We start from the raw sequence: 20,841 nt of genomic DNA on the forward strand, positions 1-20,841 counted from the left end.
ATATGAGTCTATTCTGTGTGCTGTGCTCAGGGATTCACGACTAGCAGGAATGTGCACCAACAGGTACACTTGACCATAGAACAGAACATTACTGTGCAAGACACATAACCCTTCCCTATCAGATCCATCCATCCGTTCAGCCATCCCAGCCAGTACTCCACAGAGCACAAGACGCAGGCCAAAGCAGACTCTCCTAAGTGAAGGGACCCATCAGTTACAGTGAAACAGCTTTTCCAGGACAGAAAACGTGACTCTGCAAACAGATTGTATAATGGACAATCCTACTCCAGCTAGTATGGCTTTATATGCACTTCACAGAATCACAAAAGTGTGGACTGGAACAGACCTGTAGAGATCTCTAGGCAGGTTTTATACTTAATCTCTAGTGCTTAGTTTATCTTCTGAGGCCACAGGTTCCTACTGCTGGCCATGAATTATTTTGTTCTAGCAGAAAGAAGCTTCTAGGGAACTTCATTCACAGACACAAAGAACTGCACAGAACTGGCTTGTGGCAAGTTCACAAACGGCAGCTGCAACCTTCATAGCAAAACAGATGACCAAAATTTCTGGCAGTGTGAACGGGGTGCATTTCCACCAATGCAACAGAACTGCACCAGTTTGTCTCAATAATTTGAGTTCCCTTCACAGGAAGGGTTCTGTGAAGGTCAAATCACTGCTAAAAATAACAACCTTTTTCTCACAACAAAGGCTCAGATATGTTCTTTGGCCAGATGTGCGAATATCTACATGGATGCAGGTTGACACATGCTCTCATTACACCTCTTCCAAGAGGATCTATCACCCCCAAAACACTTTGTCATCAGAAGCAGGCTCTGTCACATTCACGAGATATTCAGAGACAGCTGGGGAGGCAAACATTATCTGTACTGTGCTTGGCCATACACTCTTTTCAGTAAGCATGGAAATAACCTGAATCCAGACTTCCTGTTTAGCCTTGCTCAGAGCAGACTAATGCTGCTAGGGAGGAGCAGAGAACAGTGTATGCTTTTACTTAGGTTGTTTTGCAGAAAGAGTTCTCTCCCAATTCTGCTGAGTTGAAGAGTAAAGAATTCTGGACGAGAGCCTAGGCTTCTACTAGAGCTACTGAAAAAAAATCACAGCCAGGAAATACTCGCTTGATAACCCTATCTACGCACTAGAGAATCCTAGGAAGCCACATGATGCTTGCATGGTGCAACTAAGGCACATATCCCAAAAATAATTGGGAGTATAGTGTTTCATGTTCTTTGCAGGTAAGTGAACACAGTTATTAGAGAATGCATGAAAGAACATACAAGTAAACTCTATTTTTTATAGCTTTAGTCAATCCCTTCTATCAGTTATATTTTCAAGCTTTAATTCTGTAGCTTCTGACTGAAGTACTAAGTGTCATAGGATAAAAGAGGAGAAAAAAGGGAGAAAAAGGAATCTATAAGAGAAGCGAACAGCTGCTGGTTACCTCTGCATCAGCATTTGGAGAACTCTCCTTGGGGTTATAGTCAAACACAGCCACCATACTTCGAGCAGGGAGCAGTTCAGCTTCAAAGTCCTGATGCTTATGTTCTGCAGGACAGAAATAAAAGAGAATATCCTGAGCTTGAAATTCTAGGACAAAATCTCAAATCACAGCAGCTCCTTCACTGTGCTTGAGTGGATTGTATGAAAAAAGTCCAAGGGGAAAACTGAATGGGGGAAAGATCTCACAGACTCCAGATATATCCAGTAAAGTAGCTTTTTGATCTCTTGTATCACATTACAAGCAGAGAACTGCAGATATCTCCCTGCTCCAACATCCTAGTGTCCTACTTACATTCAGAAATCACCCAGAAAACAACAGGCTCCTGATAATCCTTAGCTTTGACAGGCTTTGGAGGGACATTTCTCCTCCTTCCATGCACCGTTCTACCACTGAGCTAGAAAATTTACCCTCCAAGTGCCAAGCGAGCAACAAAATCACAAGACAGCTTCAACAAACAGCCCAGGCCACAGGAGCACTGAGCTCGGGACAGACAAATGGAAGGCAGACCTTGAAGCCTGGAGAAAGTTCTGTGCTATCGCAACTACCTGCCTGCTTGGCTTTGTTACACACAGACAGACTACAAAAGAAAAGTTTGGCACTACAGAAAAACGCAAATTGTCCAATTCTTCATCTTATGGATTTAATCCCTGTGTCAGGTCAGAACTGGATGGACTAAGAAGGGGTTTGCAGGCTTGGTGTCTCCTGAGCCCAACAGATGACTGCGCACCTAAGCGGAGAGAGCACAAAGAAACCCCCCATTCTCTCTCACCCTGTAAGAGACCTTGGATTTTAAGGACTCTGGCATTAGATCAATAAGAGATCTCCCTGCTCCTCCAAAGCAAAACCTTCACCTTCAAATACTTCCTGCTTAGCCAAAAGCCATTGCACCCACTGCTAAATTGCACAAACTAAAACTCTTCTTTTTCTGGGAAAAACCTTTTTCTTACAATGCTTCAAAGGACTACAGGGTATTGCATTGGCCCTTAGCTACAGCCCATGACCGTAAAACACTTGTGTGTATTATGATCACACCAATGTAACATGCCTCTTCTCTAATAGGAAGGAGCGATTCTCACCTGGCTGAGACTTGCACTTCTCTTGTTTATTCAATTCTGTTAGGGGAAGAAAACAGCTTGTCAGTGGGTATTCATCTTTCAACAATGAACACATCAGACAAGTGACAAGCAACAATCAAAAGAACAAAGACCAAAGTAGCAAACAACAAAAGCAAACCATTCATGCAACTCAAAGCCTATGCCAGATCCATGACTCAGGGACCTAATAAGAAGTAGAGGTCAAGCTCCAAAACTACAGAAGACATCATTATCCTTAAAAACTTCTAACACTGGAGCCAGGTTTGTAGCATGGAGCAATGCTGCTTGACCAAAAAGGATGGGCTCTCTTTCCACTTCCTAGCAGTTGTACAGAGATAAAGATCTGAGAGTCCTGGAAACATCTGAGAGTCCTGGAAACAAGTAGTAAAAATTCAGTGCAGCCTGCAATGCTACTGCAAAAATCAAAGAGGAAGCAGTGGGTGACACAGACCTTTCTTGGAGCGTCTGGGTTTTGGAGGAGGGACGGTTTGGCGGCGTGGAGGTGGAGAAAATGTGCCATTTCCTTAATAAAAACCGAAAAAGCAAATAAATAGACAAGAGAAACAGACAGTGAATGGAAAGTGCAAAGCCTCTTAAAGAGTGAACAGGCAACAGAATAGCAAGACATGCTTCCCCTGGGAAACAGACACTGTGATTTCCATAGGCAAAGACCAAATCTCCATTTATCGTATGGGAACTCAGATGTGGCATGATCCACATCCTAAATATAGACAGAAATCCACATTACATTTATGCCCATCAGTAAAACCACAGGACACATCAGCCAAATTTCTTTACTTCCCTGCATTTTAACTTTCAGAAGTATAAGAGGAAAATAAAACCTCACACTATCAACAGGTGAAAAATGCCACGTGGAGTGCACCCTATCAAATCACTCTCGTGGAAACAGACTTTGGGAGGTCTCTAATTCAAACTTCTTCACAGAGCAGAGTTAATATTGAGTTCAGATCAGGTTGCTCAGGAGTTTGTCCAGCTGGGTCTTGAAAACCTCCACGGACAGAAATCCCCACCTCCACCCCCCAGGGTTCCTATTCCATTGCTTAATTATCGGCATAGAAAGACATCTGCTCCACTCAAAACCCCTCTATTTCAATTCATAAAACATTGAATTAATTGAAATTTGATTCAATTCTCTTGTTCTTCTGCTATGCAGCACCATAAAGTGCCCCTTGTCTCAAAACTCATTGCTCTTGCACACGGCAGTGCTCTATAGACAGATGACTGAAAGTGCCCCTGAATCTCATGAAGACTGAGAAGAGAGGATCTCTAGGGGAGCCTGGACATCCATCCCAAGAAGAATGCTCATTTGAGTCTGTGGAACAAAGTTCCCAGACCAGCCTCTCTATGGCGTTTCCTGGTTACAAGACTGTAATACAGGTCTATGGCAGCAGGAAAGTAACAAAGAAGAATTACACTCTGGTTGCTCAGAGAACCAATGGCTTACACTCAGTGCACTTACACATATGCATGTCTTTTTCACCATCATCAGCTACCTCATAACTTTCAGATTCACTATTTTTTATGCAGTTTCAGAGCTATTAAACTCCTTTATACTTCTGAGAACTTGCATTGGGGCAGGGTACGGGCAGCCTTTTATGTTTCCCCCAGGCAAGGGCTACCACAGGCATCTAGCCATCAGTGGGCACCAGAGAATATACACAGGAGAAACACTATGTATGTCCCAAGTGCAGAAAAAGCCTCATTCAAAACTCTCCTCTTCCTAGACCCTAGAGCAGCCAAAGAACACAAATCTACCAGAAATCACATAGTCACAAGTGAAAGCACATAGCTTGACAGCATGGCTGAGCTTTCCTCATTTCAGAGAAGAAACATGCTGGCAAAAGCACAGCATGCATGTAAACAAGATACAGTACCTACACTCTCCATCGGTGTGTCAGCAGGAATGAACCCTTGCTTTAAGAGCTGCTTCTTGACTTCATTATTCTCCACCTGGACTTCAGATACCATGTTACAGGGGATGTACCCTTCCCTTCCTGCACATTCACCCCTGTAAAAGCCATCAGCATCCTTGTCTCCATGCACCTGCAAGAGAAAAGGCCAGAGACCAGTTTATGCTACAGGGACCAAGACACAGGAAAAAAAAGTAGAACAAGGAAGCTAAAGAAACTGCTAAAATAAAGGAGTTCTGCCTCCCAAGATTCAGTTGTCCCTTTAACATAGGATAGCTTCATACAAAGAGGATATTCACCAAAGTATGCTCTTACCTTCAGGATCTGCCCCTCCTTAAATGGGAGTTCCTCTTCTGCTGCATCAGGATTAGGAGACATAGACACAGGATCATAGTCAAACAGGGCCACAAATATCCTAATGGCATCATCTTTAACAGCAGTTTCTGAAGCTGTGCTTCTTGGAGGACCTGTGTGCAGACAGGCATACACCAGAGAGAATATCAGCAACATGTCCCAGAGATCCCCTGCCATAGACCTGCCTGTCCCTCAAACACAGCCTACTAGCTTCTCCCATGAAATTTCCAATAGCCTCCCTTTGTCCTGCTGCTGACTCTCCCCTCTGCCCACTCACCTGGACTAGAAAGCAAAGGTTTCTGCACTTGGCTTCTTCTTATGCTCTTGTTTCCTCTTCTGCTGGGAGCCTGCCAGGCAGCTGAGCCAGGCAACTCCTGGCCCCTAGGATCTTTATTACCAGAAGCCTGCAACAGGAACCACCAGAGAGTTAGTAGCAGCCTCTGCCTTCCGACTCACATGAACACTGCTYAGCTCATACGCACTCCACAAAAGATCAGTGCATCCAAATGCAACATTCCTCTTCGGGGACACTAAAGCTGAAAATACCACGGGAGTTGGAAAACAAAACCAAACAAATACAAGCAGGCTCCCTGCCAGAAACGAGTGATGACACCATTAGTGAGCATGAGGAAGTAGGAAAGGGCATTTCAAGGGGAGGAAATGACATTACAGTCATCATCCACAAGTGCTTTCACAAATCAGTTTATTTCACTAGGAATTTTCATTTGGGTCCCACAGCCTCCTGTCATAGGGAGGAAGACCCAAAGCGAAAAGGAATACTGCATCAGTGACACTCTGCCTTTTAGCAGGAAAAGCAGAAGCAGCTAATACAAGAAAAGCCACAGAGCAGCACAGAACTATGGAATCTCCCAGATATTCTTCTGGATAATCCTAGAGGACAGTCCTTTCTCTGCACAACACTGAACAAAGCAAGATACAGGCAGGCTGGGGAAGCAGAAGGAAAGCTAACGCCACTACAAGCTGCTTCAAAGCCAGAATAGGAAAAGTCACCCAACCCTTTTGTGCAAGGAGGTGCTACGTATCCCCTTCCAAGGATGTTCGAGCCTCCTTCTCCAGCCAGGTGACTTACAGTCCAATTCCCAGCCCTGCTCCTCAGAGCTGCTCTCACACCTCAGCACTTCCTTATCCCGGCAGCGGAATCGCAGGCGACTGCTCGGAGACCCAGCCCACTCCATACCCTGTTCTTCAGTCATCTCCCATCTGGTCAGGTCCCTTCTGCCACCAATGCAGGCAACCTCACATTGACTGGAACAATCACTCCATTTTCCCTGGCAGCTCTGAGATCCTTCTAGTCTGCCATCTGGCCATGGCCTGATCTCAGGGGGGGATGCGCAGGTCAAATCCTGATCATCTTCTGAGTCATATTCAATGTCTATTTCCAGGCTCCTAGGGCTGGAGCAGTGTGTTGCCACCACAGGAGCCTCTGTGAGACATGAAACCGCTGCCTTCCTGTGGCTTTTTCGTGAGGTGCCTTGTCTGGCATGACTGTACACATCAAACCCCTCCTTACTGCCAGCACTGCTCACAACATTCAGCTCTTCCCTGAGGCTAGGAGCTCTGTATAACCCGCCTCCCAATGGGCTGCAGTTGCCCAGCAGACGACTGCAGTGCTCTGTGAAATCGTTCTGTTTCTTCCTACCCATCTCAGGCCGACTCCGGATCCTCTCTCTGTAATTATTTCCCTTCTTCTTGCTCCAAGGGGAACTCGCTCCAGTCATAGACTTCACATCGCTCTCCTGGTAGCCCCAGGTCCAGTTTGCCCTTTTCTGATTCCAAGCCAGCTGCCCAAAGGTACGATTCTCTTGGTCAGCATCCCCTCCACTCTCCTTAACAGCATCCTCCTCCTGCAGAGTCTGAGCAGACAGATCTGGGGAGTTATCACTACCATCTGGCTTTAGAAATGGCTCCTGGATGTCAAGTGGCTTCTCTGCTCTTCCTGCAGGGTGAGTAAGCCTTTCCATGGATTTTTGAGGTTCTGCCTTTTCCTCCAGAACACACTTCTCATCCTCATCTTCTTCCTCATCCTCAGTCACTTCTGGGATGCTAAACAATTTTTTGCTGTGGTTCTTCTGAAGTGGGAGTTCTAGTATCCTCTCCAGAATCTCCTCATCGCTGTCAGTATCACAAAGATCCATCTGTACCTAGCCCCCAAGATAAGCCACAGCCAGGACAAGCAAAGGAAAAAAGAGAGGAAATAAGCATTAAAAAGAGAGACAACGTTACAGCCGATTCCCACCCAGCACAGCAGGATGGAGCGGAGACTGTGATCTGCAGAGAAGCAAGGGTAGGAAGCAAAAGATAGCAATGGTTCTTCTGGGAAAAAAAAAAAAGAAAAAAAAAGAAGAAAAAGAAAAAGAAAGAAAACAAAAAACCACCAATCAGATGAGCTAGCAATGCAGTGGAAAGCGAAAAAGGCCAATGCATGGAACAGCTCTCTCCCAACCTCTCCCTCTAAACACACAACTTTCTGCAGCACCTTTTATCCTGTCCACTTCATTCCCCACAGCTTCAGCATCCTGGGTCTGGGATGATGGGGGCAGGACCAGCACAGTTCCTCCACAGCTGTTGACTGTATATTAGAGATGATCAGGTTCCTACCTCCAGAAGAATCAGTGTATTGACACTACACAGTTTGCGCTCACACAAGGACCCCACTGTCCTCCCTAATCTTTCTGTGTCTTTGCACTGGAACAGAAGGAAGCAGCACTGTGCAGAAGCACACCCTCTGGAGGTGTTGCTGCTGTGGGAGGACCTTCCCTAGTCTCTTCAACTGGTCTGCCAAGGTCCAACTCTACAGTAGTTTGTTGCATGTAAATCCTGGTGAACACAGAGTTGCCATGAATAAACATGAAAACCATTTACCTCAAACAGCTCACACAGACTTRTATTTCACTTGCAGCTGGGTAAGAACCTACCAGATTACAAAAATCTTTCTAGAAAATGCTGTTCCACTTTAAAGTTTGTCTTCTACCAACAGTGTAATTTATGTTTTGTCTCTTGCTATATTAATAATAAAATTAAAAGGTAAAATACTAGAAGCATAACATAGCTTAGGTTGGAAGAAAACTCTGGAGGTATCCAGTCCAACCTCCCTGACAATTTAGATCATGACATTATAAGCTACAGGCACAAACAGTGCTGCTTAGAGATAATTGAAACCTGAAATATAATGGGACAAAAATGCAGTTGTAAGTGAGCTATCGAACACTTCACCTCTGTAACTTTTTTTCAAACAGAAGTGGTACTGAATTATATTTAGAAATACAATTGATTGGAAAGGGCCCCCAAAGTTCTCTAGTCCAATCTCCTGTTTGCGGTAGGATTGTCACCAATACTAGATCAATGGCTTTGTTTAGCTGAGGCTTGAAAACACCAAAGAATGGAGATCGCTCATCTCTCTGGAGACCTGTCCCAGGGACAGATCACCCCACTGGGAAAGAAGTTTTACTTCAYGTCCAGCATGAACCTCCCAAGCATCAACTTGTGGCTGCTGCCTCTTTTTAAATTTCTGCCCTAACAAGAAGACTTTGGCTCTCTCATCTTTTAATCATCCTTCAAATACTCCTAGGAGGCTACTATATCTCTCTTTAGCCTCCTTTTTGCCAGGCTAACCAAGTCCAGCTTCCTCAAACTCTCCTGACAGGACACGCACTCCAGGCCCTGACTAGCTTGTTAGCCCTCCAATACCAAATAATAGTATGCAGAATTTATTAATACAGCCATAAATTACATCCAGTCAGATTTATTTTAGCCACCTATAAAGTTGTGCCCTTTGTTTGGATTTTTTTACATAAGAACTGGTTTCTAGCAAGTGAAGAGTATGTTTAGGCAAGTTTGGCTTTATACTGAAACAAAATGAATCAAGGGACTCAGAAGAGAGAAATCTTGAAGAAAAAGCACTGCCATGTATTTCAAAAGGAGTAGAATAGTAAACTTCTATAATGTGGGACTCTGTCTGTCGCACATTCATAACCAAGGAGAAAGTTATTAACAACATATTTGAGGTTAAACATTTTAAAATCAGCACTCCTCCATACTTTTATCCCACAATTCCTGAAAGAGTTGGCTCAGGAGACTTGAAATAACCCAAAATGTTACCAGATATGCAGAGGCCTACAAAATAGGCCTGCTGAGGCCTGACCCACTCCAGTTATCATCTTCCCTCACTCTACTACAGCAGAATAGGGAGCTCAGTGCCCTAAAGCTTCCTGCCCTTGGATGCCCTTCTCCCCATTCAGCATCTGTTATTACATTGTGCTCCTCACTCCCTCAAATCTTCACAATCAAAACAGAAAACAAGCATTTTATCAGGTAAAGAAGCAAAAGTTTGCTCAAGTCACCAGGATGTGTGTAATTCTTCCCCTCCCCCTCCCCCAAAAAGGAAAAAAGAAAATGTTCAAGCCAATATGATATCCAGGAAGAAGTGACACAACTTGGCATTCCTGACTGTTCTCATCGTCCTTTTTTTCCTCCCAAGGAAACTGGACTTCTTTTCTATTATTTCCAGCACAATCTCAACAGCCGGAAGCACCATCTGGTATGTACTTTCCAGGTAGACTCAGCAGACTTCCAGCTGGAAGAGGAGGCCTCTCCTTGGTATCCCAAAGCACTGTACTGCAAATCCAACCTCCTCACTAGGGAAGCAGAACCCCTTTCAGAAGGGGAAAAGGAGAGGCAGCAAATTTATTCCAGATTTATCACACTGTCTGCTGCTGACCTATTAAGGCTCAGTAGATCCACCCCATCTGTGCTGCAGGCTAGCAGCCATATAGATCAGCATCAATGAATTATAGCTGCTATTTGAGCACATGGAAGGAATTAGCATGGTCTCTTGCAATACAACCATATCACATTTCCTGTAGATCTTTCTAGCTTCTCAAACATCCAACTGTAACACTTTCCCTTATGCACACTCACCCCAAATGCCATAATTTGTATGATCACATACCACTTTCCAGCCACACAGTTTTAAGCAAACTTCCTGTTGCAGACGCATTATAATACACTAGCTTTAACTGTCTGAACTTCTAACATGAATGAACATGATCATTCATAGTTCAGCTTAACCAGTATTTCTTCATTCACCACATCTGAACTGTACAACAGCCATGGCACAACTCTAAGCAAAATAATTTGCAATATTATATATATTTAGCACGGACTGTTACTTGCTTGTTTCACTTTCAGAGGGTGGGCGSGTTGATATAGGATCTTACAGATGGGTGAACTTCAGATTCCTATATGATCATTGTTTGTATCTATATTAAGAATTAGATCAATAGGATTGATTTTTCACTCTGAGTTCTAAAGTTCACATTACATTTTGTATTTTTCCAGCTAATTAAACCCTGGACACATTTATTACATATAAATACCTTCCCTTTTCACAGGAACTTGCATTTTTACTAGCTTAAGACAACACTGGGAGGTAAAGCAGAGCGGGCAGGAACTTAGCCAAGCACTGCACTGAGTGCTGGGCTCAGACAGGCATGTTCTCCTGTAAGCTGATGACATGGAATGGTTGCACTGGTGCTCCCCACAAGCATTGCTCTGCTAGAAATTACCTTTTCCTCATTCTCCCTGTAACCGGGCTCCCTTGCATCCCGTTTCTTCTCTTCCAGCACTTCTGAAGAAAGGTCCTCTTCTTCCTCCTCTTCCAAAATATCTGAAAGGTCAGAACTACGGTTGTGCTCAGCAAAAAGGGCCAGCTGCCGTCTTCCAATTTCAGACATTTTCTCTTCTTGCTATTGAAAAGCAAAATAGATTGCTATTGATGCAGACTCAGACCTCTAGGCTATCTCTCTGTTTCAGCAACAAAATAGCATTCATTCCACCTTCTTTCTCTAGTACACATACAGCTAAAGTGTGGCAAGAAAGAAGAAGAGCACTCAGCGCAGTCTCACATGCCTGTGCATGTGCACACACACACACATACGTCAGGCACATTTCATAGCCTGAAGGAGAAGAACAGTATGCATAAGACCTTAAAACCTATCTGCAGCTCAAAGTTGTCAAATAAAACYCACATCCCTTCCTAGACAGAGATTCAAAGGTAAAACAAACCTCTTTCTTCACTCTAGACACTACGCCAGAGTCTCCTCTGGACATTTCTTTTGTCACCTCCTTGCCAGGGGACAATCTCAGGAATTCTTGGCAGATGCTCCCACTTGTGTTTGAATCTTGGGAAACGCTCTCTACTCCTTCAGCCTGACTGGGGGAGGGCAGAGGCTCTGGACTCAAATGCCTCTCCTTCGCCTCTCTTTCAGCATTGGATCCTTTTGGTGAATCCTCCACAGAGCATGCAAGGCAGGTCTCCATACGTGTCTTCAAACTGCTGTTGGATTGGCTTTCCAGCTCTGGTGCTCTGGTTACAGRGAGCTCCATCTGCAAAAGAAACCAAAAACGTTCATCATCAGGAAAACAACAGTATCTGCTGCAGAACCTTTCCTAGGCCCTCCACTGCATTTTCTACTTCTGTTCCTCAGTGAAGGATCTGTCAATGACATTTTGAGAAGTTCGAGAACTGTCTCCTTCCAGCATCTCTTAAGCCAATTTCACCAGTCTGCTGAGACTTTGCTACATCCCACACCTAGCCCCTTCTTGACACAGGGCAATGAAAACTGGGGGAGGCACTGTGAACGGACAAGTCCTTTACCCCTCCATCCTGCAGCTCTCTGATAGAAATACCATGCATTCTCTATCTCTTAGGATATGAAGATTTTTTGATTCAATTTGTAGCCAGGAAAGCTAGCCACTCAGGAAATGAATTCTTCTCTGCCATTASTTGCAAGGGGTGACACAGCTTTTTCACTATAGCATCATGGTATGTGGGACCCACACAGTGTGGGTCATGTGGCCACATGGGGTCACATAAGTCACAAAAGCATATTGGCAACAACAATTTTAGAGCAGCAAGAACAAGATGAGCCCAACCTACACCACTAGACCAGTTCCCACTCCAGTCCCAAACAAATGTCCTAAGCACCAGCTTACAGTTAGCTTGAGCTGGAGGTGAAGACACAGCCCCAGCACTCACTGAAGCTGGTGAGTGCTGTGAAAAAAATGAGAACAAATGARGAATATAAAGACAGAATACAACTGCACAGATTATTGGTGTGGTCACTTAGTGGGATTACAGAAACTTTATATTCTGATCTATTTCCAAGAAGTCCTTCTGTCTTTGATGATCAGTCAGCTCAGTCTCATATTAGGAAAACCTGTGGGAGATGGAGGAGTGAAATCCCAAGGACTGAAGAGGGAACGGCAGATAGAACTTCATCAACCACCTCTTTCTTTAACTCCCTTTCTCAAAAAAGAGTGGTCACCTCCACTGCATTTTGCAATGGAGCATGACTTTGTCCTTATTTGCTAGAAAATATTTACTGGATAAGGCCCTTGGAGATTTAAACACTGCAGTCTAAATCCCCCCTGGGCTTAGGCGAAAGATAGGCAGGTCTAGATCACATGAATAGCCTGATGCTTAGACTTCTTCTGCCATTTCCCTCTCCTGATGCAGAATGAAGACAGACATCTCAACGAAGGAGGTGATTTGCAGCCTAGAAGTACCTGTTTTTCTCCACTGACTGCAAAGGAAGCGAAGTGACCCACTTGTAGATAGCCATCTACCCTACATATTTAAGTGTGGGCAAATGAATCACAACTGAGGTGCCATGGGCAGCAAATGAGCAGATGAAGAATCATAATCATAGTTTTGGACTTAACCTCTCAGTTCTACTGTGTATTCATCTGGCCTTTGGCCTTAGGCCCACACAGCTGCTGATGCTCCAGACCAGAAATCTTCTCATCCTTTTCTCTAACCCTAAGCCTTTGCAAACTCACACTGCCATGATTAATAAATTCACACTGAATTTGATGGTTTGAAGMACTCCCCTGAGCCCCCTGTCACTGCAAGGTCAATACAGGAGCTTCCGTTTAACACACAGCCTCACTCTGCTTTTCATTGGAAACTAGCACCCCGTGGACAGGTCTGTAGTGAATTTTTTCTCCCTTTCTGACAAGACTGTTAAGCTAGAAGGGCCTCTGTGACTTACTTGGGGCTACCTGCTTTTGTTTCAATATAACAGCTAAACCAACAGTCTGCTATCAAGCCAGACTGTTTGCAGGTTGATGGCAGAAAGAAGCTAAGCACAGTGTTGGGACAAAAAGTTCAATGGGAACCTTTAAGGAATGCTAAGACCCTATCTTCATATGCAGGAGCTGCCCTCCACTGCAGAAAACCTTTCTCAAAGGAATACGGTTCTAGGCAAGAATTACAAAACCCTGCCTAATRTCAAATGTCAGAATGTAAAAAAGATCTTCCTTCCTGATATAATACATCACACACCTACGGCATGCACCTTTCCCTCTTGTCACAGCCTGAGCCCCATAGAGATAATCTACCTCTTTTCTTATGCATCTCTCAGATGCTGTGACAACTGTCCTCTAGAGCTCTGAAACTACCCACCTTCTGTGCATCAAAATACCAAGTGCCATGAGAGCTTCCCAGTTCTTCTCCAGACGCAGCTCACCATGCAGCCCAACAAGTGTCCATCTTTCTACACAGCCTACTCTGCTTTGCAGAAGTCCATTAGACTGGAGAGGACTTCTCCAAATCTGGGTCTGAGTACTGGGCAATGTTGGACTAACATTGACATCGTCATCAGGGGAAACATCCTTCTCACCTTCTAGTGCTGCTGAATTCTTGCTCTGCTTGCACATGTGCAATCAAGCAGTGAAATTCATCTGCTTGACCCTGCTCTAGCTACATMAGGGCAGTCCATACTCCCTGCTGGACGGCCTCAAGATGGCCCCAAGGGGACAGCATGTCACAACCGGAGAGAGGATCGATGGTATTTCATTCCATTTTGCAAAATGATCTAATAATTCTTCCTAGCACACATGGTTCTGGGTGGGCAATGTAAGCACTTACCTGTGTTTCCACTCYTTCACCTGGGTCTTTCAATTCTGCTTCCCTTGGAGAGAGAGGCTCTGTGCTCTCAGTTGGGAGCACTGTGCTGCCAGCTTGCTGAGGAAGGACAGTCAGGCTTTTCTTGTCTTGTGCAGTGTYCAGTCCTGGTGAGGAAGTGCCTGAAACCTGCACCAAGGAAGCACTGGGAGAGAAATGGAGCTGTGAAGAGGCTTTCTCTAGTAGAGACCGTGCTGAGCCATCACAGTTAGAGGCAAGATCAGTCAATTTGGCATCTGAACCATCACTGGGAACTTTTTGTCGAAAAAAGAACGAAACTGTCTGGTGTGTAGGTGGGTTGCGCATAGGCAGAGAACCCCTGGATTCTCCACAGGGCAGCCTACAGGTAAAACTGGTAGAAACAGCAGAATCTAAAGGTGAAGAATGACGAGAGGCTCTCAGCAAGACTGAGGAAATCTGGGCTGGAACTGAATCCACTGACTCTCCATACAGAGACATTGTTCTCACAGAAACCTCCCGGCACACTTGGAACATCTGAAGCTGGGACAAGTCCACCAGGATGCTCCCAGCTGTTGGAGATGTAACTTCTATTGCCTGCAAGCAAAGAACCAGGAAAGATCTATTTATTATCTATAGCTCATGGCTTCTAGAAATGGCACCAATTCGTAAACCCAAAGTTTACAAGTGCCCCCAAAGCTCTTTAAAATAGAAATGCAGGATTTCAACCCTTCTGCACAATATTGGGGAAGCAAGAACAGTAAAGAGAACTTATTACTATAACCACTTGAGAAATATGGATATTCTATAAAATATCCTCCTACTCCAGTTTCTAATTCTTCTTGTTCCCTACACTTAAAAGGCTATTCCATCTCTTGTCATGGTAAAACTTTGTAGATTCCTTCTTTTTGATCTGCAAAGAGGAAAGATATTTCCAAGATAAACAGCAAATGTCCAGCACAGCATCGCTCTGTTTTGCACTGAACTCCCTTAAATGGCTGTGGCTTGCCTCTCTCACAACCAATGGCACAATATCACACGGGCATGAGCCCGCAGGCCAGTTTCAATATAGAAAATCCTTGGAGCTGCTTTATCAGTATTAGTATTGGACGCTGGGTTATTCATACAGCTCCCCCTTTGCCTGTTCCTTATTTAGGAATGGGCTGGAGAACTACACCTCACCCCAGTCCGGGGACAATCCCAAAGGAGTGTACTTCTCTCTACCCATGCCCTACGTCCACAGAAGTGGCAACTTGCTAAGACAACTGGCATGGTATTCCCTGGGGATTCAAGATTTATGCTGCTCTTGCTCTGAAATAATCGAAAGAAACTGTGCTGGAAGGGTGTCCCCAAAGCTCATTGCTGCCTGGAGGACCAAGTCACAACAAGGCTAGCATGAAAGAGAGTAGGCTGACACTCTTAACTGTCCTTTTTTTCTGGTGAAGGGTCCTGCCACAGAAATTGCTCTAGTTCACACATCACAAATCTAGACAGGTATCTTTTTTTGGTGTTCATTAGTCAAAACAAACAGCCCACGTAGGGGCAGCATTGTCTCTTCTCTGACATCATTTCTTTCCAGGCCAAGTACTGTTACTGCCTCCTCCTGGCATGCTTACTGGATCACAAATCAATTCTGAAGATTTATGGAGCCTCTTCTATCTCTACCTTTTTCCTATGTGGAGAGCAAGATTTAGTGCACTGCTCAGTAACATCCAGACCAAAAACAAAATTGAAAACAACTTCCACTACTACTTACTATCCCCAGCTTATACAGTCAAGGACAAGACTGGTCTCAAAGTCAGAATGTCATTTTTGGAGAACAGTCAGGTAGCCAGGAAAGACTCCTAGTGCCTTCAAATCCCTTCAGAAAACTTCYTTTCCCAACCACAGGTTCCTCCTGTGAATATCAGTAATGATTTTGTTCCTAAACAATTACCTTGTTTTCCCTTTTGAGTCACCCAGCTAAGCTTCTTTTTTCCCCCTCTAGGACAAAATATAAACAAATAAATAAATTTGACATGAAATTTGAAAGCTGAAATACTGAGCACACAAGTGTTTCAAATGTGAATGTCTACAAGAGTTTCTGTAATACCTGCAGTTTAAATGCTTGATGTTCTCTTAACTGAAAACAATGAGCTCCTAGCCAGCCAGTTGATCCCTCAAGAGCTTTTTCATGAGAATCTCAGCTATGAAGGAAGAAGGACTCATATTCAAATGCATATGTTCATGCTCAAGAAAACTTCAGCCAACAGCAATTAAACGCTACTACGTGCCAAAGAATTTAGAATCAAATTTGCAAGCTAAGCACCTCAATGAGGAAGAGAGAATCTGTATAGACTGAAATTTCAGATTCACAAGAACTAGAACTATGTACCAACTGCCTGGGCTGGATGGAGACACTGACTCCAATATGCTGATGGAGAGCATGGAAGCARCCAGGGCAGGAAATAAAATAGTAATGGGTTCCCTATGAAGACAGCATCAACGTCACATTGGGATGGGAAACAGAGATCAAATCCTTAAGAGACTATCAACGAATGCTTCACGGAGCAACTAGGTTGGGAGTCCTCAAGAAGATATGAAACCTGCCTTGCTCTTGGATTCAGTTTAAAATCCTACAGAGATTCTACAAAAAGAAATGACAAGTGAGTAGTAAAAGACAAGGTTAGTGGCAGGATATTGTAAAATTGCTTTAGCTTCAGAAAGACAGACTGTCTTTTTGCCTGTTTATTTCCAGTGAATTTAGCCCAAATTATTACCAAGATATATAGTCTTTCTGGTATATACCTAGCCTGGAGCCCTCCTGCTACAGGGAGGAGGATCACCATTCCACGGAGAGCAAAAAGGGAAGCACAGAAGGAATTTTGTCCAGCCTGCAGGGGTCAGTGGAAGAGAGGTGAACTCAGTCCTGTGCCTCTTCTCTCACTCTCCTCAGAAGAACCTAAAATACTCTGTTCAGGTTTGAGGTTCTCACTAAGCTCCAGGAGAGCCAGTGTCACTTCCACATGGGAGTTGACTCTTCTCCCCTACAGATACCAGCATGAAACAGTTCTGCCATCACAGTTATATTCACCAGTTAATGTGTCTCCCACACTGGACTCCACAAGTCGGGACTGCCCCTACATTGCCAGCCTGCAGCACTGGCTTCCATGCACCATGCTAACAACGCATTTTTTAGAAAAGTCCTCTCACAGTAAAAATCCAATTCCTTGCCTTTTAGAGCATGATCTTGCCTTCCTTTTTCTTTATACCTCACTAACATACAAATTACCTCTCAGTCCTGGTTAGGTCACAGGAGCACCATAGTAACTAACATTCATCACATGCCTTGGCTAATGCATATACTCACCAGCTGTTTTCCAGGTCCTGCAGCTCTGTGTCTGCCTGCTATCCCTAGCATCAGCCTCCAGGCAACCACATGCACAGACATTAGCCCTGCACAATGTCAGCACAATACCTTCTGTCCATCCGCATACACAGCGTAACCAGTAACTCGAACTCCATTTGAAGATCCTTCTGCGTCAATAGTGACAGGTAACCAGCTGATAACTAGGATACCTGGGGAAGGGCCAGCTTCCACTTGGACATCCAGAGGAGCATCAGGAGTACCTGTGGCAGATCAGAGTTTTGTTTTGTTTGTTTCACTACAGCATAACACCAAACTAAATCTTGGTCAGTAGCAAAGAGAAAACTCTCGCACCAGTCTTGCCACTGCAGAATCACACTGGAATAGTTATGGTAGTCTTGGAAAATGATAGATAAAAACAGAGCAAACAAGGTGGTCTTGTTCTGCGAAAGTTTTAATGCACAGAAAAGACAACTTTGCAAAAGTAGCTGAAGCCAAGATGCAGCAACCCTTAGAGCAGGGTGAATGAAGGTCATGGCAAACTATATATTCCACTGCCTGAGAGGCATGCTGCTCAAATCAGCACAGGGGATTTCTCCCAGAGCAAATAAAACCAAAAAAGTAATAATTTTTTGAAATAAAAGAAGAAAAATACTAAGATGAAACAATACWGTATCTCACTCTTTGGAACCTAATAAACCTTGCTTCCCTTTGCCCCAAGGCCTCAGAGCAAAATAATGAGAGCTTACTGCCTCAAGCACTCCATGCACAGTGGTGATGGTTATGACTGCTCTGATACCTGCTAGTGGGGTAGTGAAGTGTATCACAGCTGAGTTCTGCTCCTGCACCTCTGGGAGCTCTTCCCAAGGTGTTTTCAAGGGCTGGGCCTCCAGCTTGGCAACGTATTGAGTGCTGGGCTGCAGGTTGCGGAAGGTATACCAGTATACCCCAGGTTTTGTTATGTCACATTCCTCCCCATTGAGATACACTGCATGATTGTAATTGCTATTGCAGGGATGCCACGTGACCTCTGCAGATGTGGCTGTGACGCTCCTGACCTTCAGCATAGTTGGTGCCACACAAAAAACTTGCCCCACAAAGAAAGTGCATCGCAGTCTATCAGAACTCCCTTGCTCTGTCACACTCTGCACAGACACACGGTAAGCCTTTGTCTTTAAATCCAGCTTTTCAATCACTGCTTTGGTCTGAAAGCCACTCTTCACATTTTGACGTAGCTCCTCATCCACATAGATGTTGTAACTCTGTACTTCTGGGCAGCCAGCTGGTAAAAGCGGTGGTTCCCAGCCTACAACTATGCTTCTGGCAAGCTGCTTGATCAAAGTCAATTTTCTCGGATAAGGCACTGCTGTATGTCTAACAGGCTCCTCCTGGTCTCCTTCTGCTCTACTGGTCAATGGGCTGATGCTGCTCTCTTCAATGGAGTAATCACTCTTATCTCCACTGCTGGTGCTTGCACTGACAAAACTTTTCTCCTGGTATGAACTATGGGTGAGATCATTCAGCTCCGAAGGCAGAAACGTCATGAGGTCATCATCTGAAACTCGCTCAACAAAATTGGAGGGGACCAGCCCTCGCCGGCCATCCATCAGCTCCCCTAAACAAAAAACAGGAAACCTGTTACTGCTGAAACTACCTTTCAACCTTCCAGACCATCTATGAAGACAATGTGGCCTCCTCTATGCCAGGTCATAACTGCACTGCAGTCAAGACTGAAAGCAGCTCTGGGAGGCTATCCCTGGCCAATGTCACTCCATTTCCTATGACTATCCTAGGTAGATCCCAATGGCCACAATGAGAAAACTCACTGCTTCTCCATACATTCCAGAGCCAAATAATCAGTGTTTTGAATAATCAGCTTAATAGTTTTTCCTTCTTCATTATCCCATTGTTCCTGATCACAGCTCTTTTACTAACTTAAATGTCTTTTTCTAGCCTTCCCAAACTATGCAGACTCTCGGTATGTCTCTTCTCCCAGCCACACAGATTTGTTTTCTGTAGTATTCTCCTCATGAAATTCCATCTTTCCAGTGCTGTATTCATCTTTGGCCTTCTTTTTAGCTCCCCCCATTGTTTTGCTAGCTTCTGTAATAAAGATGTCTAAAAAGAAACCGTGAGGATGACTGATACCACAGAACTCTTGGTATGCATAAGAACCATCAAATCAGAATCAAACGCGCAGCAGAAGGATTGTGCATACTTTCCCCTTTCAAACTCTACCTCCAGCAAATTAACTGAAAGCAAGGAAAGCAGAAAATGTTAATAAAGAATAATCTTTTTATTCTTTAAGCCACAAATTAAATAAATAAATAAATAAGAAGCTTTAAAGTAGAAAGAGCGAACCAGAACAGTCAAAGAGCAAGCAGAGCAACATGGCATGCATTTGTCTCAGCTCTTGCAAAGCACCCAAGCAAGCTATGAGCTTAGATCCCGTTAAGTAAGCCAGCTCCACAAAGAAACCTTATTACAAATTTGCAGTCCACAGTTCTTAGTTTCAATTACATCTGCCTATTAATCAAGCAGGACCATGTTTTCAAAGGTGCCAAAAGAGARACACATTGTAGGACACCAAAAAGTATAAAGGCTGTAGTTTGGGCTGCTTAGCTTATGCTCTACAGYAGTTCAGTCACATTTCATTCTACTAAAGCACACCTTCAAAGAAGCCATCCTCATCCATGTCTCCATAGATGTAAATATACTCTCCAGCAATTAGTGGAAGCTCTGCCTCTGGATTTTCATTAGGTCCATCAAAAGGATTGTAGCTGAAATGGTTACAATTAGAAAATTTACTTTGCATAGCAACTTTTATAGTAACACTTTCAAGCTGTGATGTTAGATTAGCTTACAGTCTACTGGAACAGCATCTACTGCTAAGGCAAAACCTTATAGGCCCAAAATTCCAGATTGAGAACACAGATCACATTTAACCTACTACTTTCAAGCATTGAATCATCCCATTTTTTTCCCTCCTTTTCTATAGTCTAAAAGATGAATGATATGTCAATATTCTTTGCATTGTGAATATGAATTTCAGTTTGACTACAGTAAATCAGTGGATAGGAACATTTGGCTTGCCTTTCTTGCCTTTTTTTTTTCCAATCAGAAAGACCTTAGCCAAAAATTTTAATTTAGAAATTGAATTTAAGTATAAGATTTTCTTGAAGAAGACTAGACTATTCTGCAGAAGACACATATTTCATGAAAATGTGTCAATTCAAAACTCAATTTTCCATCCCAAAACATTTTCAAAAGAAAAATTTCAGGCAATGTTGCTCACTGAGTAACTAATGAGTTTGCTATGTTTTTGTTAAACTAAGTGCATTGGATTTGCTTGTGCAGGTCATACATGTCACAAAAATTCCCATGAAGGAATACACAGACACATAGACACACTAATACCCATCCCTAACAGTGGCTAATGCTGGAGATCAGGGTGAAGAAGGCAACTGTGAGATAATCTGTCTAATCTCAAAGACTAAAAGAGATGACACAGTACCTGTATCGAGCTAAGAAGACTTGCAGTTTTGCAGGGCCTTGGCTGCCTGGCTCTGGGATGAGAGAGATGCTGTCAACATCCAGTTCTTCCATTTCACTTGCAGTGTCCACCTAAAAAAAGCATGAGATGGAGCATAAGA

The 20,841-nt window shown here is 43.8% G+C and overlaps 1 protein-coding gene across 1 annotated transcript in view; it reads right to left on the minus strand.

The window, feature by feature from the left end:
• The window catches only part of TSPOAP1 (TSPO associated protein 1), a 56,626-nt gene that overhangs the window by 12,689 nt on the left and 23,096 nt on the right, over positions 1 to 20,841 (minus strand). Inside the window, exons 10-23 of the mRNA XM_085308391.1 lie at positions 20,703 to 20,812; positions 19,859 to 19,968; positions 17,988 to 18,803; positions 17,300 to 17,451; positions 13,849 to 14,439; positions 10,983 to 11,303; positions 10,484 to 10,663; positions 5,915 to 7,060; positions 5,176 to 5,302; positions 4,860 to 5,011; positions 4,509 to 4,677; positions 3,065 to 3,136; positions 2,596 to 2,631; positions 1,460 to 1,563 (exon numbers count right to left, since the gene is read on the minus strand). Coding sequence (XP_085164517.1) covers positions 1,460 to 1,563; positions 2,596 to 2,631; positions 3,065 to 3,136; positions 4,509 to 4,677; positions 4,860 to 5,011; positions 5,176 to 5,302; positions 5,915 to 7,060; positions 10,484 to 10,663; positions 10,983 to 11,303; positions 13,849 to 14,439; positions 17,300 to 17,451; positions 17,988 to 18,803; positions 19,859 to 19,968; positions 20,703 to 20,812 — 4,086 coding nt within the window. The remainder of the gene's footprint in view (positions 1 to 1,459; positions 1,564 to 2,595; positions 2,632 to 3,064; positions 3,137 to 4,508; positions 4,678 to 4,859; positions 5,012 to 5,175; positions 5,303 to 5,914; positions 7,061 to 10,483; positions 10,664 to 10,982; positions 11,304 to 13,848; positions 14,440 to 17,299; positions 17,452 to 17,987; positions 18,804 to 19,858; positions 19,969 to 20,702; positions 20,813 to 20,841) is intronic.

Source organism: Rhea americana, unplaced genomic scaffold (genome assembly GCF_003343005.1).
Source record: "Rhea americana isolate MKP2758 unplaced genomic scaffold, rheAme1 scaffold_274, whole genome shotgun sequence".
Lineage (NCBI taxonomy): Eukaryota > Metazoa > Chordata > Aves > Rheiformes > Rheidae > Rhea > Rhea americana.